Source organism: Microcaecilia unicolor, chromosome 7 (assembly GCF_901765095.1).
Source record: "Microcaecilia unicolor chromosome 7, aMicUni1.1, whole genome shotgun sequence".
In the NCBI taxonomy this organism is placed as follows: domain Eukaryota; kingdom Metazoa; phylum Chordata; class Amphibia; order Gymnophiona; family Siphonopidae; genus Microcaecilia; species Microcaecilia unicolor.
This window is the reverse complement of record NC_044037.1, coordinates 235,517,716-235,538,638: the sequence shown is the minus strand read 5'-3', so window position 1 is coordinate 235,538,638 and position 20,923 is coordinate 235,517,716. Positions and strand designations below refer to the sequence as shown.

At 43.1% G+C, this 20,923-nt stretch overlaps 1 protein-coding gene across 11 annotated transcripts in view; it reads left to right on the top strand.

Annotated features, from left to right (window-relative positions):
• The first annotated feature begins 1,060 nt into the window (after positions 1-1,060).
• LOC115474020 (sodium channel protein type 2 subunit alpha-like) overlaps positions 1,061-20,923 on the top strand; it is a 183,215-nt gene continuing 163,352 nt past the window's right edge. For all 11 annotated transcript variants that reach the window (XM_030209301.1, XM_030209297.1, XM_030209294.1 and 8 more), the window contains exons 1-2: positions 1,061-1,327; positions 18,784-18,902. In XM_030209301.1, coding sequence (XP_030065161.1) covers positions 1,061-1,327; positions 18,784-18,902 — 386 coding nt within the window. The remainder of the gene's footprint in view (positions 1,328-18,783; positions 18,903-20,923) is intronic.

Here is a 20,923-nt window from a genome sequence, read left to right as displayed (position 1 = left end):
GAAATCAAATAGCTGTCCAGTGAAAAATATATCAATGATACAGTCAAATTGTAGAGCACTCTTGCTGATATACGGTGCTCATTGAAAAAAATATCACCTTGATGACAAAATCCCTGAACATAGTATTATCATATACAAGCATGACCACAGGATGCTCAATCAAATCCAGCTTCCATCCAAAGCTACTAAAATCACTCGAAGTAAGCCGCTGAAAAAGCTTTTTTGCTCAAGTGTACAACTCCAGTGCGTTGCCTTGAACATAAGAACATAAGAGTAGCCATACTGGGTCAGGCTAATGGTTCATCTAGCCCAGTATCCTGTTTCTAACAGTGGCCAAGCCAGGTCACAAGTACCTGGCAGAAACCCAAATCATGGCAACATTCCATTCTACAAATCCCAGGGCAAGCAGTTACTTCCCCATGTCTGTCTCAATAGCAGACTATGGACTTTTCCTCCAGGAACTTGTCCAAACCTTTTTAAAACTCAGATTCCCAAACCTGTTCTCCCAGCCAGTTAGGGTTTCAGGATATTCATAATGAATATGCATGTATGCTGTGTATGCAAATTGGTCTCATGAGTATTTATTGTGGATGTCCTGAAAACCTGACTAGCCGGAGGTTACCCAAGGACAGGTTTGGGGATCACTGACCTCTGACTTAATCTGACCCTGACATGTTACATATGCAGCTTAGTACTTAGGCCCCTAAATATGTAGTCAGATTGGCTATTTAGATTTATGCAGTGTATACTGCCTTTCTAGATGCTAATGACTGACTGCGTAAATGCTTCCAATTAGGATCTTCATGTTTAAATGTCTGATTCATTAAATAATTAGCTCATTGGTATTGAGGGCTCTATTGTTAAGTAAGTTGTACATCAGGCACAGAATAGGCGGAAATTTACACTGAATGATAGTGCATAGTTTTTGATAAAAATAGAATTGTATGTTCTCCACGTTCACGTGCATGTTTTTAAAAACACATTTGCATGTCTTTCTTATTTTTGCAGAGTTTTGTCGTGCATGAGGTTAAAAGATAATTAAAAGGTGCAGGATGAAAAGATGGCACAGCAACGGATCCTACCACCGGGACCTGATAGCTTCCGCTATTTTATTAGAGAATCTCTCGAAGCTATCGAAAAACGCATTGCAGAGGAAAAAGCTAAGAAGGCCAAAGAGGAACAGAAAGTTGAGAATGATGAAAATGGCCCAAAGCCAAATAGTGACTTGGAAGCAGGAAAATCACTGCCATTTATATACGGTGACATTCCTTCAGGAATGGTTTCAGAGCCTTTGGAGGACCTGGACCCATATTATAGTAATCAGAAAGTGAGTATTTCAGATTGTTTCATTCTTTTTTACCTTTTTTCTACAGTATATTATTGTCACTTTAGCAAATTATGTGCATTAGCATATGGATATTTGCCCAGAATAAGGTGGTAGAGAAGAACTTAGCTAAATATGTTGTGCACAGTCAGCTTGGTTTGGTATGATTTCCAAGTTGGCAATGCACCTGTATTGTATCTATCATTATTTTGCATATATTTGTTTCCAGTATTGATGAAAATATTATATTATCAACAAAAGCATAGAGTCATAACTATTCTTTACAAAGCGTATCTAAGAGGAAATTGTTGACAGTAATTTCTTTTTCCTTAGCATCCAGACTGCACCATCCTGATTATTCAATTGTATTCATAAGTACATAAGTACATAAGTAGTGCCATACTGGGAAAGACCAAAGGTCCATCTAGCCCAGCATCCTGTCACCGACAGTGGCCAATCCAGGTCAAGGGCACCTGGCACGCTCCCCAAACGTAAAAACATTCCAGACAAGTTATACCTAAAAATGCGGAATTTTTCCAAGTCCATTTAATAGCGGTCTATGGACTTGTCCTTTAGGAATCTATCTAACCCCTTTTTAAACTCCGTCAAGCTAACCGCCCGTACCACGTTCTCCGGCAACGAATTCCAGAGTCTAATTACACGTTGGGTGAAGAAAAATTTTCTCCGATTCGTTTTAAATTTACCACACTGTAGCTTCAACTCATGCCCTCTAGTCCTAGTATTTTGGATAGCGTGAACAGTCGCTTCACATCCACCCGATCCATTCCACTCATTATTTTATACACTTCTATCATATCTCCCCTCAGCCGTCTCTTCTCCAAGCTAAAAAGCCCTAGCCTTCTCAGCCTCTCTTCATAGGAAAGTCGTCCCATCCCCACTATCATTTTCGTCGCCCTTCGCTGTACCTTTTCCAATTCTACTATATCTTTTTTGAGATACGGAGACCAGTACTGAACACAATACTCCAGGTGCGGTCGCACCATGGAGCGATACAACGGCATTATAACATCCGCACACCTGGACTCCATACCCTTCCTAATAACACCCAACATTCTATTCGCTTTCCTAGCCGCAGCAGCACACTGAGCAGAAGGTTTCAGCGTATCATCGACGACGACACCCAGATCCCTTTCTTGATCCGTAACTCCTAACGCGGAACCTTGCAAGACGTAGCTATAATTCGGGTTCCTCTTACCCACATGCATCACTTTGCACTTGTCAACATTGAACTTCATCTGCCACTTGCATGCCCAATCTCCCAGTCTCGCAAGGTCCTCCTGTAATCGTTCACATTCCTCCTGCGACTTGACGACCCTGAATAATTTTGTGTCATCGGCGAATTTAATTACCTCACTAGTTATTCCCATCTCTAGGTCATTTATAAATACATTAAAAAGCAACGGACCCAGCACAGACCCCTGCGGGACCCCACTAACTACCCTCCTCCACTGAGAATACTGTCCACGCAATCCTACTCTCTGCTTCCTATCTTTCAACCAGTTCTTAATCCATAATAATACCCTACCTCCGATTCCATGACTCTGCAATTTCTTCAGGAGTCTTTCGTGCGGCACTTTGTCAAACGCCTTCTGAAAATCCAGATATACAATATCAACCGGCTCCCCATTGTCCACATGTTTGCTTACCCCCTCAAAAAAATGCATTAGATTGGTGAGGCAAGACTTCCCTTCACTAAATCCGTGCTGACTTTGTCTCATCAGTCCATGTTTTTGTATATGCTCTGCAATTTTATTCTTAATAATAGCCTCCACCATCTTGCCCGGCACCGACGTCAGACTCACCGGTCTATAATTTCCCGGATCTCCTCTGGAACCCTTCTTAAAAATCGGAGTAACATTGGCTACCCTCCAGTCTTCCGGTACTACACTCGATTTTAGGGACAGATTGCATATTTCTAACAGTAGCTCCGCAAGTTCATTTTTTAGTTCTATTAATACTCTGGGATGAATACCATCAGGTCCCGGTGATTTACTACTCTTCAGCTTGCTGAACTGACCCATTACATCCTCCAAGGTTACAGAGAATTCGTTTAGTTTCTCCGACTCCCCCGCTTCAAATATTCTTTCCGGCACCAGTGTCCCCCCCAAATCCTCCTCGGTGAAGACCGAAGCAAAGAATTCATTTAATTTCTCCGCTACGGCTTTGTCCTCCCTGATCGCCCCTTTAACACCATTTTCGTCCAGTGGCCCAACCGACTCTTTGGCCGGTTTCCTGCTTTTAATGTATCTAAAAAAATTTTTACTATGTATTTTTGCTTCCAACGCTAATTTCTTCTCAAAGTCCTTTTTTGCCCTCCTTATCTCCGCTTTGCATTTGGCTTGGCATTCCTTATGATCTATCCTGTTACTTTCAGTTGGTTCTCTTCTCCACTTTCTGAAGGATTGTTTTTTGGCTCTAATGACTTCCTTTATCTTACTGTTTAGCCACGCCGGCTGACATTTAGTCTTTTTTCCCTTTTTTCTAATACGTGGAATATATTTGTCCTGAACCTCCAGGATGGTGTTTTTAAACAGCATCCACGCCTGACGCAAGTTTTTTACTCTGCGAGCTGCTCCTTTCAGTCTTTTTTTCACCATTTTTCTCATTTTGTCGTAATCACCTTTTCTATAGTTAAACGCTAGCGTACTTGATTTCCTAGTTTCACTTCCTTCAATGCCAATATCAAAACCGATCATATTATGATCACTGTTGTCAAGCGGCCCTCGTACCGTTACCCCCTGCACTAGATCATGAGCACCACTAAGGACTAAGTCTAGTATTTTTCCTTCTCTTGTCGGCTCCTGAACTAGCTGTTCCATGAAGCTGTCCTTGATTTCATCAAGAAATCTTATGTCCCTTGCGTGTACAGATGTTACATTAACCCAGTCTATATGCGGGTAATTGAAATCCCCCATTATTATTGTGTTGCCCAGTTTGTTTGCGTCCCTGATTTCCTTTAACATTTCCGCATCCGTCTGTTCGTCCTGGCCAGGCGGACGGTAGTACACTCCTATCACTATCCTTTTCCCCTTTGCACATGGAATTTCAATCCACAGTGATTCCAAGGAGTGTTTTGTTTCCTGCAGAATTTTCAATCTATTTGATTCAAGGCTCTCGTTAATATACAATGCTACCCCTCCACCAGTCCGATTCACCCTATCACTACGATATAATTTGTACCCCGGTATGACAGTGTCCCACTGGTTATCCTCCTTCCACCAGGTCTCAGAGATGCCTATTATATCTAATTTTTCATTTAGTGCAATATATTCTAACTCCCCCATCTTATTTCTTAGGCTCCTGGCATTCGCATATAGACATTTCAAACTATGTTTGTTGTTCCTAAGTACATCATGCTTAGTACTTGACAGTATTAATTGGCAATCTTTTGTCTGATTTTTATTGTTATTTAAGGATACCCGATCTACTACAATCTCTTTTGCAACCTCACTATCAGGATACTCTATCTTCCCTGTTATGGTGATATCTTTGAAAGATACCTTATCCCGAACCATGCTCTTTTGAGCGACTGTCGGCCTTCCCCCCATTTCTAGTTTAAAAGCTGCTCTATCTCCTTCTTAAACGCCGATGCCAGCAGCCTGGTCCCACTCTGGTTAAGATGGAGCCCATCCTTTCGGAATAGGCTCCCCCTTCCCCAGAATGTTGCCCAGTTCCTAACAAATCTAAAGCCCTCCTCCCTGCACCATCGTCTCATCCATGCATTGAGACTCTGGAGCTCTGCCTGTCTCTTGGGCCCTGCGCGTGGCACTTACCAGCAGATATTTGCTGGAGGTCGAGAAACTGACTTTTCATAGTGACATCATTAGCATAATAACTGGTGCTCTGTGGAAAACTCCAGTATTTTTTCTGCCTCCAGCAGATGGTAGAGTGTTCAGACTGGTGCTCCTGGTCCCTAGATTCCAGCTGTGCAGGCTAAGGCCCCACCACTTCATAGAGCCTAATAGTCTCGCTCCCAGGATGCCCAGTTCATAGACTGGACTTGGTTTAGCGCAGAGCATGGATCTCCAGCTCAAGTCATTGCCCACAGGCAGAAACTTGGTGAGGCTCGCAACTCGATCACCATGGGACACTTGCTGCAGGGGGTGTGTCTCTCCATTCCCACTTCTGCCCTCCCACAGCCTGTGTGTGCCTCTTTCTCCTCCTTCTCCTCCCATGCTCCAGGCAACTTTAAAAAAATGCAATTGGTTGGGTATTGGGCATCATTCAGTGGGGGCAGTCAAGCCTCTGTGGATCAGCCCCCTAAAAGGTGCATAGACGTGCATGATTCCAAAAGGAAAGAAGAGACACCTCTTCATATCAACAGGTTTGGTACATCCTCATAAAGGACAAATACTCTCCTCTCTTGATCCTGTATACTCAGAACAGGGCATAACCATGGGTGTGCCTGGGCTGGCCTGGACTCCTCCACTGTATCCTCAGGCCCATCAAGCAACTGGTTACACCATTAATGTAACTGGCAAGGATTTCCAATTTTACTTTGGGGGAGCAGGTTGGGGGGAGGAGATTAAATCATACAAGTGTTATTAGTAGCAGTAGTAGTACTCGGTGCCCTCCACTAAGTTAATTAGCTTCCCCAAAATGCATGAAAGAGATTTGCGTATAATAGAGGCAGTGCATGCAAATCAAGTTTATGCATATTCATTGTGGATATCCTGAAAACCTGACTGGCAAGGGGTCCTCCAGGACTGGACTTGGGAAACACTGACCTAAACTATCCTCTCCTCTCATCTGTGAATGAGTCTAAAAATAATATAACCCAGACCTCTGTGCTAATTTAAAATGGCAAGCAATTTTGGGGGGATTTTACATGCCGTTATCTTTGTCAGTGTGCTGCTTTCTTTGAATGCACCCCTTTTAGTGAAGCATTCTGCCCTTCCCAAATATCCAGAGAGGTACCTTTTATATGCAGGCCTTCAATTGAAAATCTTTCTTCCAACCTCCTTTGTGTAGTCTGCCCAAGACCAGTGTAATCATTTGGCAAAATTAGGCGGTCAGCTAGGGCATCTTCTGGGGGCCAACAAAGAGCAGCTGCAGTTAAAGCAAGCTAGTGGGTCTTGACCGCCACACAAACTCTAAGGACTGTTAGCAGTGCTTTTACCTGCAGGATGGGTGGACAGCTTTCAAATAGCCCAGTTACCTGGGTAAATGACTTTCGTAAATAGCCTCTCTTATGAAGTCTATTTATTTTTATAGGATTGTTGTAGGATGATCATGATTGTTGAGTTTAATTATTATCAAAATCTTGGGAGGGGTGGGGTTCGCATGCTAGGATCCTGAAAGTTAATTGGGGGGGGGAGGGGACTGAAGGTTTGCCTAGGGTACCCAATACTTTTGCACTAGCCTACCTCATTGACCTGTAGACTGGCAAAGAAATGCTCAGTTTTTTTGGTGAAATGTACTGGATACACAAACAAATATGAGTTAATAGATGTTTGAATATTTAAAAAGCATAAATTAGAACAGAACATAAGCTGTTAAATCCTTACAATGCTGTTTATAATATTTAACAGCAACAAAAGTAATTAACTCAATGCCAACTTTACTCTGTGATTTTTTTTCTTTTCATTGGTGAGGTATTAGCAACTACGCTATCCTGTTCATCTAGTGCACCTGTTTCCATAGCCTCTTCCTTTTCCACGAATTTAAAATATCAAAGGCTTCTCATATTTAAAGTTTTATATTAAAATAGAATATTTCACCTTGTAATGAGAATAATCATCTTCTGACAGTACGGATATAATTTTAAAAGGATGTTTCCACTGGTAAGTGCTACTTTACATGCAAAAAAGGACTTTTACAAAATTACCATATAGTATTATGCACAAAAAAGTATATGTGGTGAAAGAAGGCATGTACTTCTACCCACTCTGTGTGTGGGCATGTTCAGAATTGTAGATTGTGCACAGAAAAGGCAGTGTCATGAGGCACATGCATGATTTATATAATATGTAGGCCGATGTGTACTTTAATTGTGTTCATTTACACCTACTCCTGAACAAGTATAAATGTACCCAGATGCATTTTAGCGGTGAATTTTGCAGGTTTTATGGGGTTATTTTATAAAGACACATAGGGCCCCTCTTACCAAGCTGTGGCAAAAGGGGACTGGTGCTGGCATCGGTGCGTGAGGCCCCCTTTTACCGCAGCTGGTAACAGGGAAGCCTCGCCTTCCTGAAGGAAATGGCCAAGTAGCAAGTAAAGCACTTGCGCGTGGCCATTTCGGGGTGGGGGGCCCTTACCACCACCCATTGAGGTGGTGGTAAGGGCTCCTGTTCACTGCCTGGTTACTGCCAGGTACATTCTGGTGCTACAAAATTTTTGTAGCGCCGGAAATGGCGACGCAGTAGGAGTGGGAAGTTCCGCTGGGCTGCTGCAGTAGCCCAGCAGTACTTCCTGTATAGCGAGCAGTAAGCCCGTGTTGGGCTTACCGCTGCTTAGTAAAAGTAGTCCATAGACACCAATGTTGAATTTTTAAAAAGTGCCTGTTTGCACTTCCTACGTGCTTTTGTCTTAAACAGAGCACAGAAAAAAAATGCATTGAAATGATAATAGTATGAGCCAGAGTGAAAAAAATGTACAAGGAAAAGCTGCAAAAAGAATAGAATAAGGGGAGCCAAAACATACTGATACCACCACATCATCAATATCATGAAACAACAGAATTCTGAGAAAAATATTAATTGAGATTTTACAAACTAGGACCCGTGGAATATTGTTTACTTGTTTATTAAAATGAAATGCATCCCTCAGTGCGTTATATTAAAATGAAGAGACCTGTTTACAATGGCATGCTAGCGTTTGGTAGCACACTCTAAAGATTAGTGTGCACTGTGTAGGCACCCATAGGAATATTGTGGGCACCTACACAGTTAGCGTGTACTAATTTTTAATGAGCGCTAACGAATAGTAGCACACCTTTGTAAACAGGGCCCTAACTTTTTCCAAGCACAAAGGGCTTGATTCACCCACATTCAAGAATGAGAAAATGTATGACTAAAAATTATTTGTTGATGACTTTAAATTAATAAATATATTCACTGATTCTTAAGGGGTTTTTTACTATAGATTAGCACAAGTTATCTGCAGCAGGGCCCATAGGAATAAAAGGGGTCCTATGGCAGATAACTTGTGTTAACCTTTAGTAAAAGACCCCCTGATGAAGATGGTGTTAAGCACACATGTTGTACCCCCTCTGGCCAGAGTTAGGTACAGAGAGCTTCCAATGTTTTTCAGACAGTAAAGCTAAGGTTTGAAAGGAGTGGATGATAGCCCATTGGTTAAAGTATAATGCTGTGAACCAGGAAAGTCACTTTTCAAATCCTTCTGAGGCTCCTTGCCATTGTGGACAACACTCTTCTGCTTAAGGTATGACTTAGAGCTAGATTTAATAATATATATTAATGCAATTTAACACTGGTTATTTAATGCAAGCCCATTATTGTCAATGGGGATTATTCACTGTTTAAGCATATTGGGCCAGATTCTATATAAGGCGTCTAAAAAATCTGCGCAGTAAACATTTCCGCCTAAGTGTATTCTGTAAGTGGTGCCTAGATTTAGGCACAGTATATAGAATACGCGTTCTTGATATCCCAGCACCTAAAACTACCTGCATCCATTTACACCAATGAAAGTGTGTTGTAAATAGTAAAAAGCTAAGCCAAATTGCATAAGGAAGAGAATTCCAAATTTTGGCAGACTGGAAAAAGAATGAACTTTCTAAAAATTATTTTGCTCATTAAACGTGGAAAACAGAGGAGACCTTGACTTATTGTATGATATGTTCAACCTATTGGAGGTATCCCAGAGGAAATAATTGAACTGTTAGAAGACTGCCATGATAATATTTTATAAACTAAACAAGACATTTTAACAATAATCCAAGCCTCCACAGGCAACCAGTGAAGTTGAATTAACAATGGGGGGAGGTCACATGATCAAACTTTTGCAATTTGAAATTAGTCAAGCAGCAGTATTCTGTAACAATTGAAGTCTTCTCCATATTTTTAGGCCCTAGCTCTAAAAAATGAAAAATATTTTTTAAGTGCCACAAATGGTATGCGGTGGGGACTGAAACTCCTGCGGTAGTGGCGAATTGACACATGGCAAGCCCACAGTAGGTTTGTCATACCTTTGTAAAAGAGCCCCTAAATGAAGAGGTACTACTAATCATTTCTATATTGCTACTAGACGTAAACAGCGCTATACGCTTGAACATGAAGAGACAGTCCCTGCTCGACAGAGCTTATAATCTGGTCAGGACAAACAGGACAAATAAAGAATAAGGGAAATACATAAGGTGGGATTGATAAAACAGACATGGGTACTGAACAAGTGAATAGGGGTTAGAAGTTAAAAGCAGCCTCAAAAAGGTGGGATTGTAACCTAGATTTGAAGACGGCCAGAGATGGAGCTTGACGTACTGACTCAGGAAGTCTTTTCCAGGCGTATGGTGCAGCAAGATAAAAGGAACAGTTGTTGGCAGTTTAGGAGAAGGGTACAGATAAGAAAGATTTACCCAATAAATGGAGTTCCCGGAGAGGAGTGTAGGGAGAGATAAGAGTAGAGAGGTACTGAGGAGCTGCAGAGTGAATGCACTTGTAAGTCAATAAGAGGAGTTTGAACTGTATGTGGAAATGGATAGGGAGCTAATGAAATGATTTGAAGAGAGGTAAGCATAGCGACATTGGTGGAATATAAATCATGCAGCAGAATTTTGAACAGATTGAAAGGGAGAGCGATGGCTTATTGGGAGACATGTGAGAAGCAAGTTGCAGTAGTCTAAGCGAGAGGTAATAAGAGTGTGGATAAGGGTTTTGGTAGTGTGCTCAGAAAGGAAGGGATGAATTTGGTGATATAGAAAAAGAAACAACAGGATTTAGCTGTCTCTTGAATATGTGCAGAGAGAGAGAGGAGTCAAAGATGACCCCAGGATTATGAGCTGATGAGACAGGGAGGATGAGAGTGTTATCCACAGACATAGAGAATGGGGGAAGATGAGATGTGGGTTTAGGGGGAAAGATAAGACGTTCAGTCTTGGTCATGTTTCTTTTCCATTCCTTTCCTAATAATACCTAACATTCTATTTGCTTTCTTAGCCGCAGCAGCACACTGAGCAGAAGGTTTCAACGTATCATCAACGATGACACCTAGATCCCTTTCCCCTTTCTTGGTCCGTGACTTCTAACGTGGAACCTTGCATGACGTAGCTATAATTGGGGTTCCTCTTTCCCACATGCATCACTTTGCACTTGCTTACATTAAACGTAATCTGCCATTTAGACGCCCAGTCTCCCAGTCTCGTAAGGTCCTCTTGGCAAACCACCCAAACAAGGATCAAGGCTGGATACAGACAGGACTGGAACAAGCAGGACTGGCATTGAAGCTGAAGATAGGTAGGACTGGAACAAGCAGGATTGGAGCTGTAGCTGAAAACAGGCAGGACTGGAACTGAAGCTGAAGACAGGCAGGACTGGAACAAGCAGGACTGGAGCTGACCCTGAAAACAAGCTGGACTGGAACAGGCAGGACTGGAACTGAAGCTGAAGACAGGCAGGACTGGAACAAGCAGGGCTGGAACTGAAGCTGAAGACAAGCAGGGCTAGGACAAGCAGGACAGAATACAAGTAGGGTAGGAACTAAAGCTAAAGACAAAGCAGGGCTGTAGAAGACAGGACAAAATACAAATGGAAGGAACTGGACCTATAGACAAACACAGCTGAAGCAGAAGCAGACTGGAGACTAAGCAGGAGCAGGCTGGAAGTGCAACAAACACACACAGACAAGAACTCATCTGAAGACCTCTGTTGCAAAGGCAAGGCATAAAAGTTCCTAGGTGCTTATAAGGGCCTTTACTGATGATGTCACAACTAAGAATGAGGCTTGGCAGCAGGAACACCAGAGCGAGGCTATAGGAACACCAGAGCGAGGCTTGGCTATAGGAACATCAGGACTGGAATGATTTCTGGCACGCAATTCGGAAACAGGGAAAAAGCAATCCACAGCGTCCATAGGGCCTGGTCACTGGGAGGAGAGGTGAGTATAGACATGGGGCACGGCCAGTGGTGTGCTGGTAAATTTTTAACAACAGGCTCTCTCCCCGGTCCACCTCAGTGCCCCCCCCCCCGTCTACCACTGCGCCCCCCCCACCTCTGCGCCCTTCCGTCCACCTCTGCGCCCCCCCCAAAAAAATTGCAGAGCTGGCTATAGCCAGTGGGTGGGGGGGGGGGGGGGGGCAATGCATTACTCTCTCCAGGAAAAAAAATTAAATGATCCCAGGTTCCAATCTAATTCATGTTTAATGTGGGATAAAATGCCATAAATAAGTAAATAAATATAAACTTTTAATGTTGAGCACCTGATTCTCAAAGGGAACATATTCCAAACACTATAATGAAAATAAAATGATTTTTTCTACCTTTGTTGTCTGGTGACTGTTTTTCTGATCATGCTGGCCCAGTATCCGATTCTGCTGCTATCTGTCCTCCTTTCTTCTTCATTTCTGGTCCTCAGCTTCTGCCTAATTTCTTCATCCATGTGCAGTTTTCTCCTCTCTTCCCTTTCCTTTATCTTATCTCCTTCCTCACTCTTCCCTCCCCTCCATCCATGACCAGCATTTATTCTCTCTCCCCTCCTCTCCCCCTGCCCTCCATCCACCCATGCCCAGCAGTGACCCTCCTCTCCCCTGCCCTCCATCCACCCATGCCCAGCAGTGACCCTTCTCTCCCCTGCCACCCCCTCCCGACTTGTTTCACAAATTCTCCTGCTTCCTCCCTCACTCCCGATCCGGTCCCTCACCGACCCTACCTTGGCCATCAAATTCTTCGGGGCAGGCAGTGTTGCCTGCCCACTGCCATTGCTGACTTTCCTCCGCCGCCCGATCGCACTTCAAAATGGCCGCCGAGACTTACAGAAGTCTCGCAAGGCCGCCTCTGGAAGTCTCGGCGGCCATTTTTAAAGCGCAAACAGGCAGCGGAGGAAAGTCAGCAATAGCAGCGGGCAGGCAACACTGCCTGCCCCGAAGAATGCGATAGTCAAGGTAGGATCTGTGAGGGACCGGATCCGGAGGGCGGAGGGAGGGAGAGCCGGCTCGCCCTTTCCAACAACCGGCTCGCAAGTCTGGCCAAAATTTAACAACCGGATCTTGCGAGCCGGAGCGAGCCGGCTCCAGCACACCACTGGGCACGGCCACAACTGTGATATTAGCATGCCTACAGCATGGCTTAGTAAACAGGGCCCTTAGGATTTTGTGAAGGCCCTCCTCTGTTACTGGGTTAAAAGAGTCCCATATGTCTGTGTCAGGAGAGGGCAAGTTTATGCGTATTTAAATATACCGTCTTGGAAGCCTAGCTCATTTGTATTCCATGTATTAAAAAGGTGGAAGAAATGCCAAATGGCAGCTAGCATGATTAAAGGTAAGTTGAAAGAGGCAATTAGAACCAAAAGATCATCTTTCAAAAAAATGGGAAAAGGATCTGAATGAAGAAAACAAGAAACAACATAATTATTGGCAAGTTAGATGCAACACATTGATAAGGAATGCTAAAAGAGGCAAAAACTCATAATAAAAACTTTTTTCAAATGCTTTAGAAGCAGAACTGTGAGGGAGTCAATTGGACTATTAGAGAACATCAAGGAGTAAAAGGGGCATTCAGGGAAGACAATGCCATCACGGAAAGACTAAGGGGCCCTTTTATTAAAGGGTTGGCGCGTGGCAAAGGGCTTGCCGTGCACCAATCCGAAACTACCGCTGCGCAAAACTGGAGAGACTCAGGGGGTCTTTTAGTAAGGTTTGCTAGCGTTGTTAGCTGGCGCTAAATGCTGAGTTGTCCATTATATTCCTATGGGCACCTCAGTGTTTAGTGCCAGCTAAGAATTCTAGTGCACCTTAGTAAAAGACCCCCTAAATTCTTGGCTTCAGCCTTTAGTGAGGAATATGTAAGAGCTACCCAAGCTAAAGAGCAACAAATCGCCTGGACTGGATGATATACTCCCAGAGAATTTATAACTTATCATTGTCCACAGTATCTGAAAACTGGAGGTGGCCAATGTAACATCAGTTTTTAAAAAGGGTTCCAGAGGTGGTCTGGGAAACTACAGACTGGTGAGCTGGACGGCAGTGCTTATAAACTATTATAAAGAGCAAAATTACTAAACACTTAGATAGACATGGCTTAATGAGATATAATCAATATGGATTTAACCAAGGAAAGACTTGCCTCACCAGTCTCCTATGTTATGAGTGAACCTGTAGATAAAGGTAAGGTAGTGTAGTGATCTAGATTTTCAGAAAGCTTTTGACAAAGTCCCTCATGAGAAACTCCTGAGGAAATTAAAAAGCCATTGGATAGGAGGCCATGTCCTTTTATGGTTTGGAAACTGGTTAAAAAATTGAAAATGATTTAAATGGCTAGTTCTGCCAAAGAAGTAATGTGAATAGTGGAGTATCACAGGGATCTAAGACCACTGGTTTTTAACATATTTATAAAAGATGAGTGAGGTGATCAAAATTGCAGATGTCCAAAATTATTCAAAGTTGTTAATTTATTTTATCTATTTGTTTGTTTTTGCTATACAACCTTTGCTATCTTGCAGATCAAAGCGGTTTACAATACTAGAAAATCACAAAAAAGGAAAAGGAACTGAAAAATCAGATAAGAAAGAAAAACGAATACTCATACTGAAGATTGGGAAGGGTTAGGGAGGGGAACATAAATAGGCAGGTGGAGTCGGGAAAGGAAGGAGCAGGTCACCTGATGAAGAGTACACCATACTCAGTCTAAACTGGATCAAAGGCGGTATGAAAAAGCCATGTTTTCAAAGCTTATGTTTATGTGGAGTATGATAAATTGTAGAAGGATCCTGGGAGAAAAGAAGACTAAGCATCCAAATGGCAGATGAAATCTAATTTGGACTAGTGCAAAGTGATACACATATGGAAGAATAACCCAAATCGTAACTACTTGATGCAAGATCTAGGTGTCACTGTTGACAAAACATTGAAATATTCTGCTCAGTGTGTGGTGGTAGCCAAAGAACATACAGAATATTAGAAATTATTAGCAAAGAGAATAAAACAAAAAATATATCATCCTAGTAACGTGAGTAACATAGTAGATGACGGCAGAGAAAGACCTGCACGGTCCATTCAGTCTGCCCAACAAGATAAACTCATATGTGCTACTTTTTGTGTATACCTGACCTTGATTTGTATCTGCCATTTTCAGGGCACAGACCGTAGAAGTCTGCCCAGCACTAACCCTGCCTCCCAACCAGTAGCCCCGCCTCCCCCACCGGCTCTGCCACCCAATCTCTGCTAAGCTTCTGAGGATCCATTCCTTCAGAAAAGGATTCCTTTATGTTTATCCCACGCATTTTTGAATTTCGTTACTGTTTTCATCTCCACCACCTCCCGCGGGAGGACATTCCAAGTATCCACCACTCTCTCCGTGAAAAAATACTTCCTGACATTTTTCTTGAGTCTGCCCCCCTTCAATCTCATTTCATGTCCTCTCATTCTTCCGCCTTCCCATCTACGGAAAAGTTTTGTTTGCAGATTAATACCTTTCAAATATTTGAACGTCTGTATCATATCGCCCCTGTTTCTCCTTTCCTCCAGGGTATACATGTTCAGGTCAGCAAGTCTCTCCTCATACGTCTTGTAACGCAAATCCCATACCATTCTCGTAGCTTTTCTTTGCACCGCTTCAATTCTTTTTACATCCTTTCAAGATACAGCCTCTAAAACTGAACACAATACTCCAGGTGGGGCCTCACCAATGACTTATACAGGGGCATCAACACCTCCTTTGTTCTGCTGGTCACACCTCTCTCTATACAGCCTAGCAACCTTCTAGCTACAGCCACCGCCTTGTCACACTGTTTTATCGCCTTCAGATCCTAAGATGCTATCACCGCAAGATCCCTCTCCCCGTCCGTACATATCAGACTCTCCCGTGGATTTCTACTCCCTAAGTGCATCACTTTGCATTTCTTCGCATTGAATTTTAATTGCCAAACCTTAGACCATTCTTCTAGCTTCCGCAGATCCTTTTTCATGTTTTCCACTCCCTCCCGGGTGTCCACTCTGTTACAAATCTTAGTATCGTCCGCAAAAAGGCAAACTTTACCTTCTAACACTTCGGCAATGTCACTCACAAATATATTGAACAGAATCGGCCCCAGCACCGATCCCTGAGGCACTCCACTACTCACCTTTCCCTCATCCGAGTAAATTCCATTAATCACCATCCTCTGGCGTTTGTCCGTCAACCAGTTCCTAATCCAGTTCACCACGTCCGGCCCTATTTTCAGCCTGTCCAGTTTATTTAAGAGCCTCCTGTGGGGAACCGTGTCAAAAGATTTCCTGAAATCTAAGTAGATTATGTCTATAGCACGTCCCTGATTCAGTTCTCCGGTCACCCAGTCAAAGAATTCAATGAGATTCATTTGGCACGATTTCCCTTTGGTAAAACCATGTTGTCTCGGATCTTGCAACTTATTGGCTTCCAGGAAATTCACTATCCTTTCCTTCAGCATTGCTTCCATTACTTTCCCAATAACCGAAGTGAGGCTTACCGGCCTGTAGTTTCCAGCTTCTTCCCTATCACCACTTTTGTGAAGAGGAACCACGTCCGCCGTTCTCCAATCCCACGGAACCTCTCCCGTCTCCAAGGATTTATCAAACAAATCTTTAAGAGGACCCACCAGAACCTCTCTGAGCTCCCTCAGTATCCTGGGGTGGATCCCGTCCGATCCCATGGCTTTGTCCACCTTTAGGTTTCCTAGTTGTTCATACACACTCTCTTCCGTGAACGGTGCTATATGCACTCCATTCTCATATGTACTTTTGCCAGTCAATCGCGGTCCTTCGCCAGGATTTTCTTCTATGAAAATAGAACAAAAGTGTCTATTTTGCAAATTTGCTTTTTCTTTATCATTATCTACATAGCGGTTCGCAGCATATTTCAGTCTCACAATTCCCTTTTTAGTCATTTTCTTTTCACTAATATACCTGAAGAATTTTTGTCACCCCTCCTTACCTTTCTAGCCATTTGTTCTTCCGCTTGCGCTTTCACCAGACGTATTTCTCTCCATCTTCCTCTTCTTTTCTGTATTTCTGGAACACCAGCTCTTTAGCCTTTATTTTCTCAGCCACTTGCTTGGAGAACCATATGGGTTTCCTTTTTCTCTTGCTTTTATTTACTCTCCTTACATAAAGGTTTGTGGCCCTAATTATAGTTTCTTTCAGCCTGGACCACTGCTCTTCCACTTCTCGCATGTTCTCCCAGCCCATCAGCTCCTTCCTCAGGTATTCCCCCATTTTACTAAAGTCAGCATGCTTGAAATCCAGGACTTTGAGTTTTGAGTGGCTGCCTTCCACTTCAGCTGTCATATCAAACCAAACCGTTTGATCGGACATTTGACACACTATCCCCATTTGTGAGCACCAGATCCAGCGTCGCTCCCTCCCTCGTGGGTTCCGTCACCATTTGTCTGAGCAGAGCACTTTGAAAAGCATCCACGATCACTCTACTTCTTTCCGATTGCGCGGATGGAACCTTCCAATCTACATCCGGCAGATTGAAATCTCCCTGCAATAGCACCTCTCTCTCTTCTTTCCCAACTTTTGAATATCTGCAATCAGATCTTTATCTAGTTCCTCCAATTGTGTCGGGGGTCTGTAGACAACTCCCATGTGGACAGAGGGTCTATCATCTCTTTTTAAGATGATCCATATCGCTTCTTCCTTTTCCCAGTTCCCTGTCATTTCAGTCGCTGCGATATCATTTCTCACATACAGAGCTACTCCTCCACCTTTACGACCATGTCTATCCTTCCTAAATAGATTATAGCCTGGTATGTTTGCATCCCATTCATGGGAACCATTGAGCCATGTCTCCGTGATTGCAACAATGTCTAAGTCTGCCTCCAACATCAGGGCTTGAAGGTCATGAACTTTATTGCTTAGACTGCGAGCATTTGTGGTCATCGCTTTCCATCTACATTTCCTAGTATGAGTTTCAATTTTAGTGATTTGGGGGTGTCTTTCTCTTTGGGTACCTTCATATCTTTTTGTTCCAACTTCATTGCTTTTTCTTTTTCTTCCACCTCAGTTCTATTTTCAGGAACATCACAGTGCTGTAATGGAGCAAAAGAATCATGTCTTTGTATCACTCCATAATGCAAACACACCTTGAGTATTGAGTGGAATTCTGCCTGCTGCATCTCAAAAAACATATAGTGGAACTAAAAAGGTACATAGAAGGGAGACCAAAATGATTAAGGGTTTTGGTTGATTTTCGTATGAGGAAAGGCAAGAAAACCTAGGGCTCTTCAGCTCAGAGAACTGATGGCTGAAGGGATATATGATAGGGGTCTTAAAATCTTGAGTTAAGAGGAACAGGTAAACACAAATTGATTGTGTACTTCTTCAAAAAGTACAAAGACTAGTGAACACACCATGAAGTTACTAAGAGGCATATTTTCAAAGCAGTTTGGGAGGCTAAGTTCCATAGGTTTCTATGGAACTTTGGGAGGCTAAGTGCTTTGAAAATGAGCCTCTAAGTAGTCCATTTAAAACGCTCAGTGCATAGTCGAACTCTGGAACTCACTGCCAGAGGATGTGGTTAAAACAGCATAACTGGGTTTTAAAAAGTTTGTACAAGAATATCTATATGCTCTAATTGCTGGGGCCTGGGTAGCTAAGGCCTTAGGACTGGATGGGCTCCCCCTTCACTTGCTGAGCAGCGGTTGGAAAAGCAGGAGCCAATGGTAATCACATCCCCTGTTAGTAATACTGGACAAGGGAACTCCTTCTTTCTATAAACTAAAAGATGAAATCAATGTCACGTCTAAGACTGCAGTGCATACTAGTTCTTCAGCTCAAAGGAACATGGAGTTGGAATATAGGATCTAGTGACCTGAGGTAATCTGGGCCCAGCTGTCATCCCATGGTCTAGTTTCACCTTCTCCTCTCTTGAAGTTTTCAGTGTTAGAATCATTTCATTTATGTAGTCCTCCTTGTAACAAATACTCCTCTGCGTCAGACCCTCCTCTTTCAAGTTCCTCGCTGTACCTCAGGACTTCCATCTGGACAAAGGCAGAAGTAGTAACAGTTGGGACAGCTTTGGTGAAGTTTCATAGCCATCTGATAGAAATTTTGGTCACTGCTGAAAGAAATGGGCGGCGTAAACCAAAGTCCTAGTAAAAGCAGCTAGTCTCTTATCTGTGAAATCTTTCTACCACCTCCACACTTAGATTCCCTGCGTCTAGTCCTATACCTCAGTAGTTATTCTTAAATATGGAGAAGTTTATCTTATCCTTTCAGACTATAGTATGTATTTATGTATCTATGAGGTGTGCACTAATGATGTGTTAATGTTTAAACTGCCTAACCTTTTGTTCTTCTTTTCTAGACTTTTATAGTATTGAATAGAGGGAAGGCAATCTTCCGCTTCAGTGCCACATCTGCCTTGTACATTTTAACTCCTTTCAATCCTCTTAGAAAAATAGCTATTAAGATTTTGGTACATTCATATCCTTTTCTATTGCTTGCTATAAAAAGCAAAGTCACTTTTCAGAAAATGTATTATTCGTTACAGAAATGTAAAAGTAGCCTGATAGATAATCTGGATATATTTCTTTGAACATTGATATATTTGTTTTTCTAGCGTGTAGCAAGTAGATTATATGTAGCCATATGTCCTGTTTACTAAGCTGTGCTACAGATGCACTAGCATTTTTAGCGTGTGGTAAGCATTAGCGCACACTAACTGTGTAGATGCCCATAATATTCTTATGGGCGTCTGCACAGTTAGCACGTGCTAATTTTTAGCACACGCTAAAAACACTAGCGCACCTTAGTAAACATGCCCATAAAGTTCTGACTGGAGATATAACAGAGTAAATAAGTAGTAAGATGTTATTAATAACTAGGTATCATTACATAAAATGTGATAAATACACCCCTAAACTGCAGTCATTGCAAGGGCAGTTCTATAAAGATGCTGGTCAATATTCAAAATGGTTTGACTGGCCAGAAATGGTCACTGACTGGTTAAATCACTTGTTCTGGGCTATCCGCTAATTTTCAGCTACATTTAACTAGTTATCGCTGCTGAAAATTAACATTTAGTGCTTAAATGAAAACTGGCTATTTTGGGGGCAGAGTCAGTACTTGAATGGTTAAGTGCTGTATATATGGGACCACATAAAACACAGGCCTTGGCAGGTTAGAATATGTTAGCCGGCACCATATAAACCAGATGCTTAGTGCCGAAGCCTAGAAATGGCCTGGCCTTGAATATCTGGGAATAATACCATCAGCTGAATATTTACCCCATGTTCATATAGTTATATGACATGGACACGTGTATTTCATTAGCATAATAGCATATCAAACATAAATGGCGAGTGACCGTACTCACCCGCAAATGCGCAGTAGAGACTTCCCTCTCTGTCCCACCCCCGCATCAATACATGATGACGGGGGCGGGACAGAGAGGGAAACTGCGTGAAGGGGAGGGAGGGAGGGAACCGCCGACGTCGCTACCGCTCCCCCCCCCCCCCCCGAGGTCACCACTACCGCTCTCCCCCCACCCGGAGTCGCCGCCACCCCTCCACCCGGCCCGAGCACTCTCTTCGGTATTGAACTTACATCGCTGACACGCAGCAGGCAGATCAGCTGAGCGCCCGTCGGCCTTCCTTCCCTGCCTGTGTCCCGCCCTCGCCGACGTTACGTCACACGAGGGCGGGACACAGGCAGAGAAGGAAGGCCGATGGGAGCTCTGCTGATCTGCGTGCTGTGTTTCGGCGACGTAAGTTCAATAGCGAAGAGAGGGCTCGGGTCGGGTGGAGGGGTGGCGGCGACTTCGGGGGGGGAGGGACCGGTAGCGGCAACCTCGGGGGGGGGGGGGGCCTGCAGCGGCGAGGGGAGGGGGCCTTGGAAAAACCCCATACTAGCCCGTTTTAATGGGCTCAACGGCTATTATACTCATATGTATGCACATACATGCATACAAATCAAAATTGTGCCTAAGCACTATTCTGTAAATATCCATGTGTTTTGCATAGCATGCAATTTATAGATAGGCCTACATGTAGACAGAGTCTGGACAGGTCTCACAGGCACATCACCTGTAGTATACTATGAGTTAGTCGCGTATCACTGGAACTTAGGTGCATGCCTGAATTATAGGCATGTATTTTCACTGTTATCTAGTATTCTATAAAGGAAAGTAAGCGCCTACATTCCTTTCTAGAATAGGCTCCCAGCAGGTGCCATTTGGGTACCAATTTATAGGTGCCCAGTTATAGAATTGCTCCAATTTATTCTGAATTATATCATTAGCCAACTAGCATTCAAGGCTTTGACAAATTATTTTTTTCTGTTTCCAGTTTCTTTTATGTACAAATAAGAGTCTGAGCATAATTTCTACTGCACATATCTAAATAGACAAGCACCACAAGCACAGTACTTGCTGAACTTCTTATGGAACTTTGGTTTAAAGAACAACTTAAGAATGTTCAGCATAGTATTGTTATGTGCAAATCTAT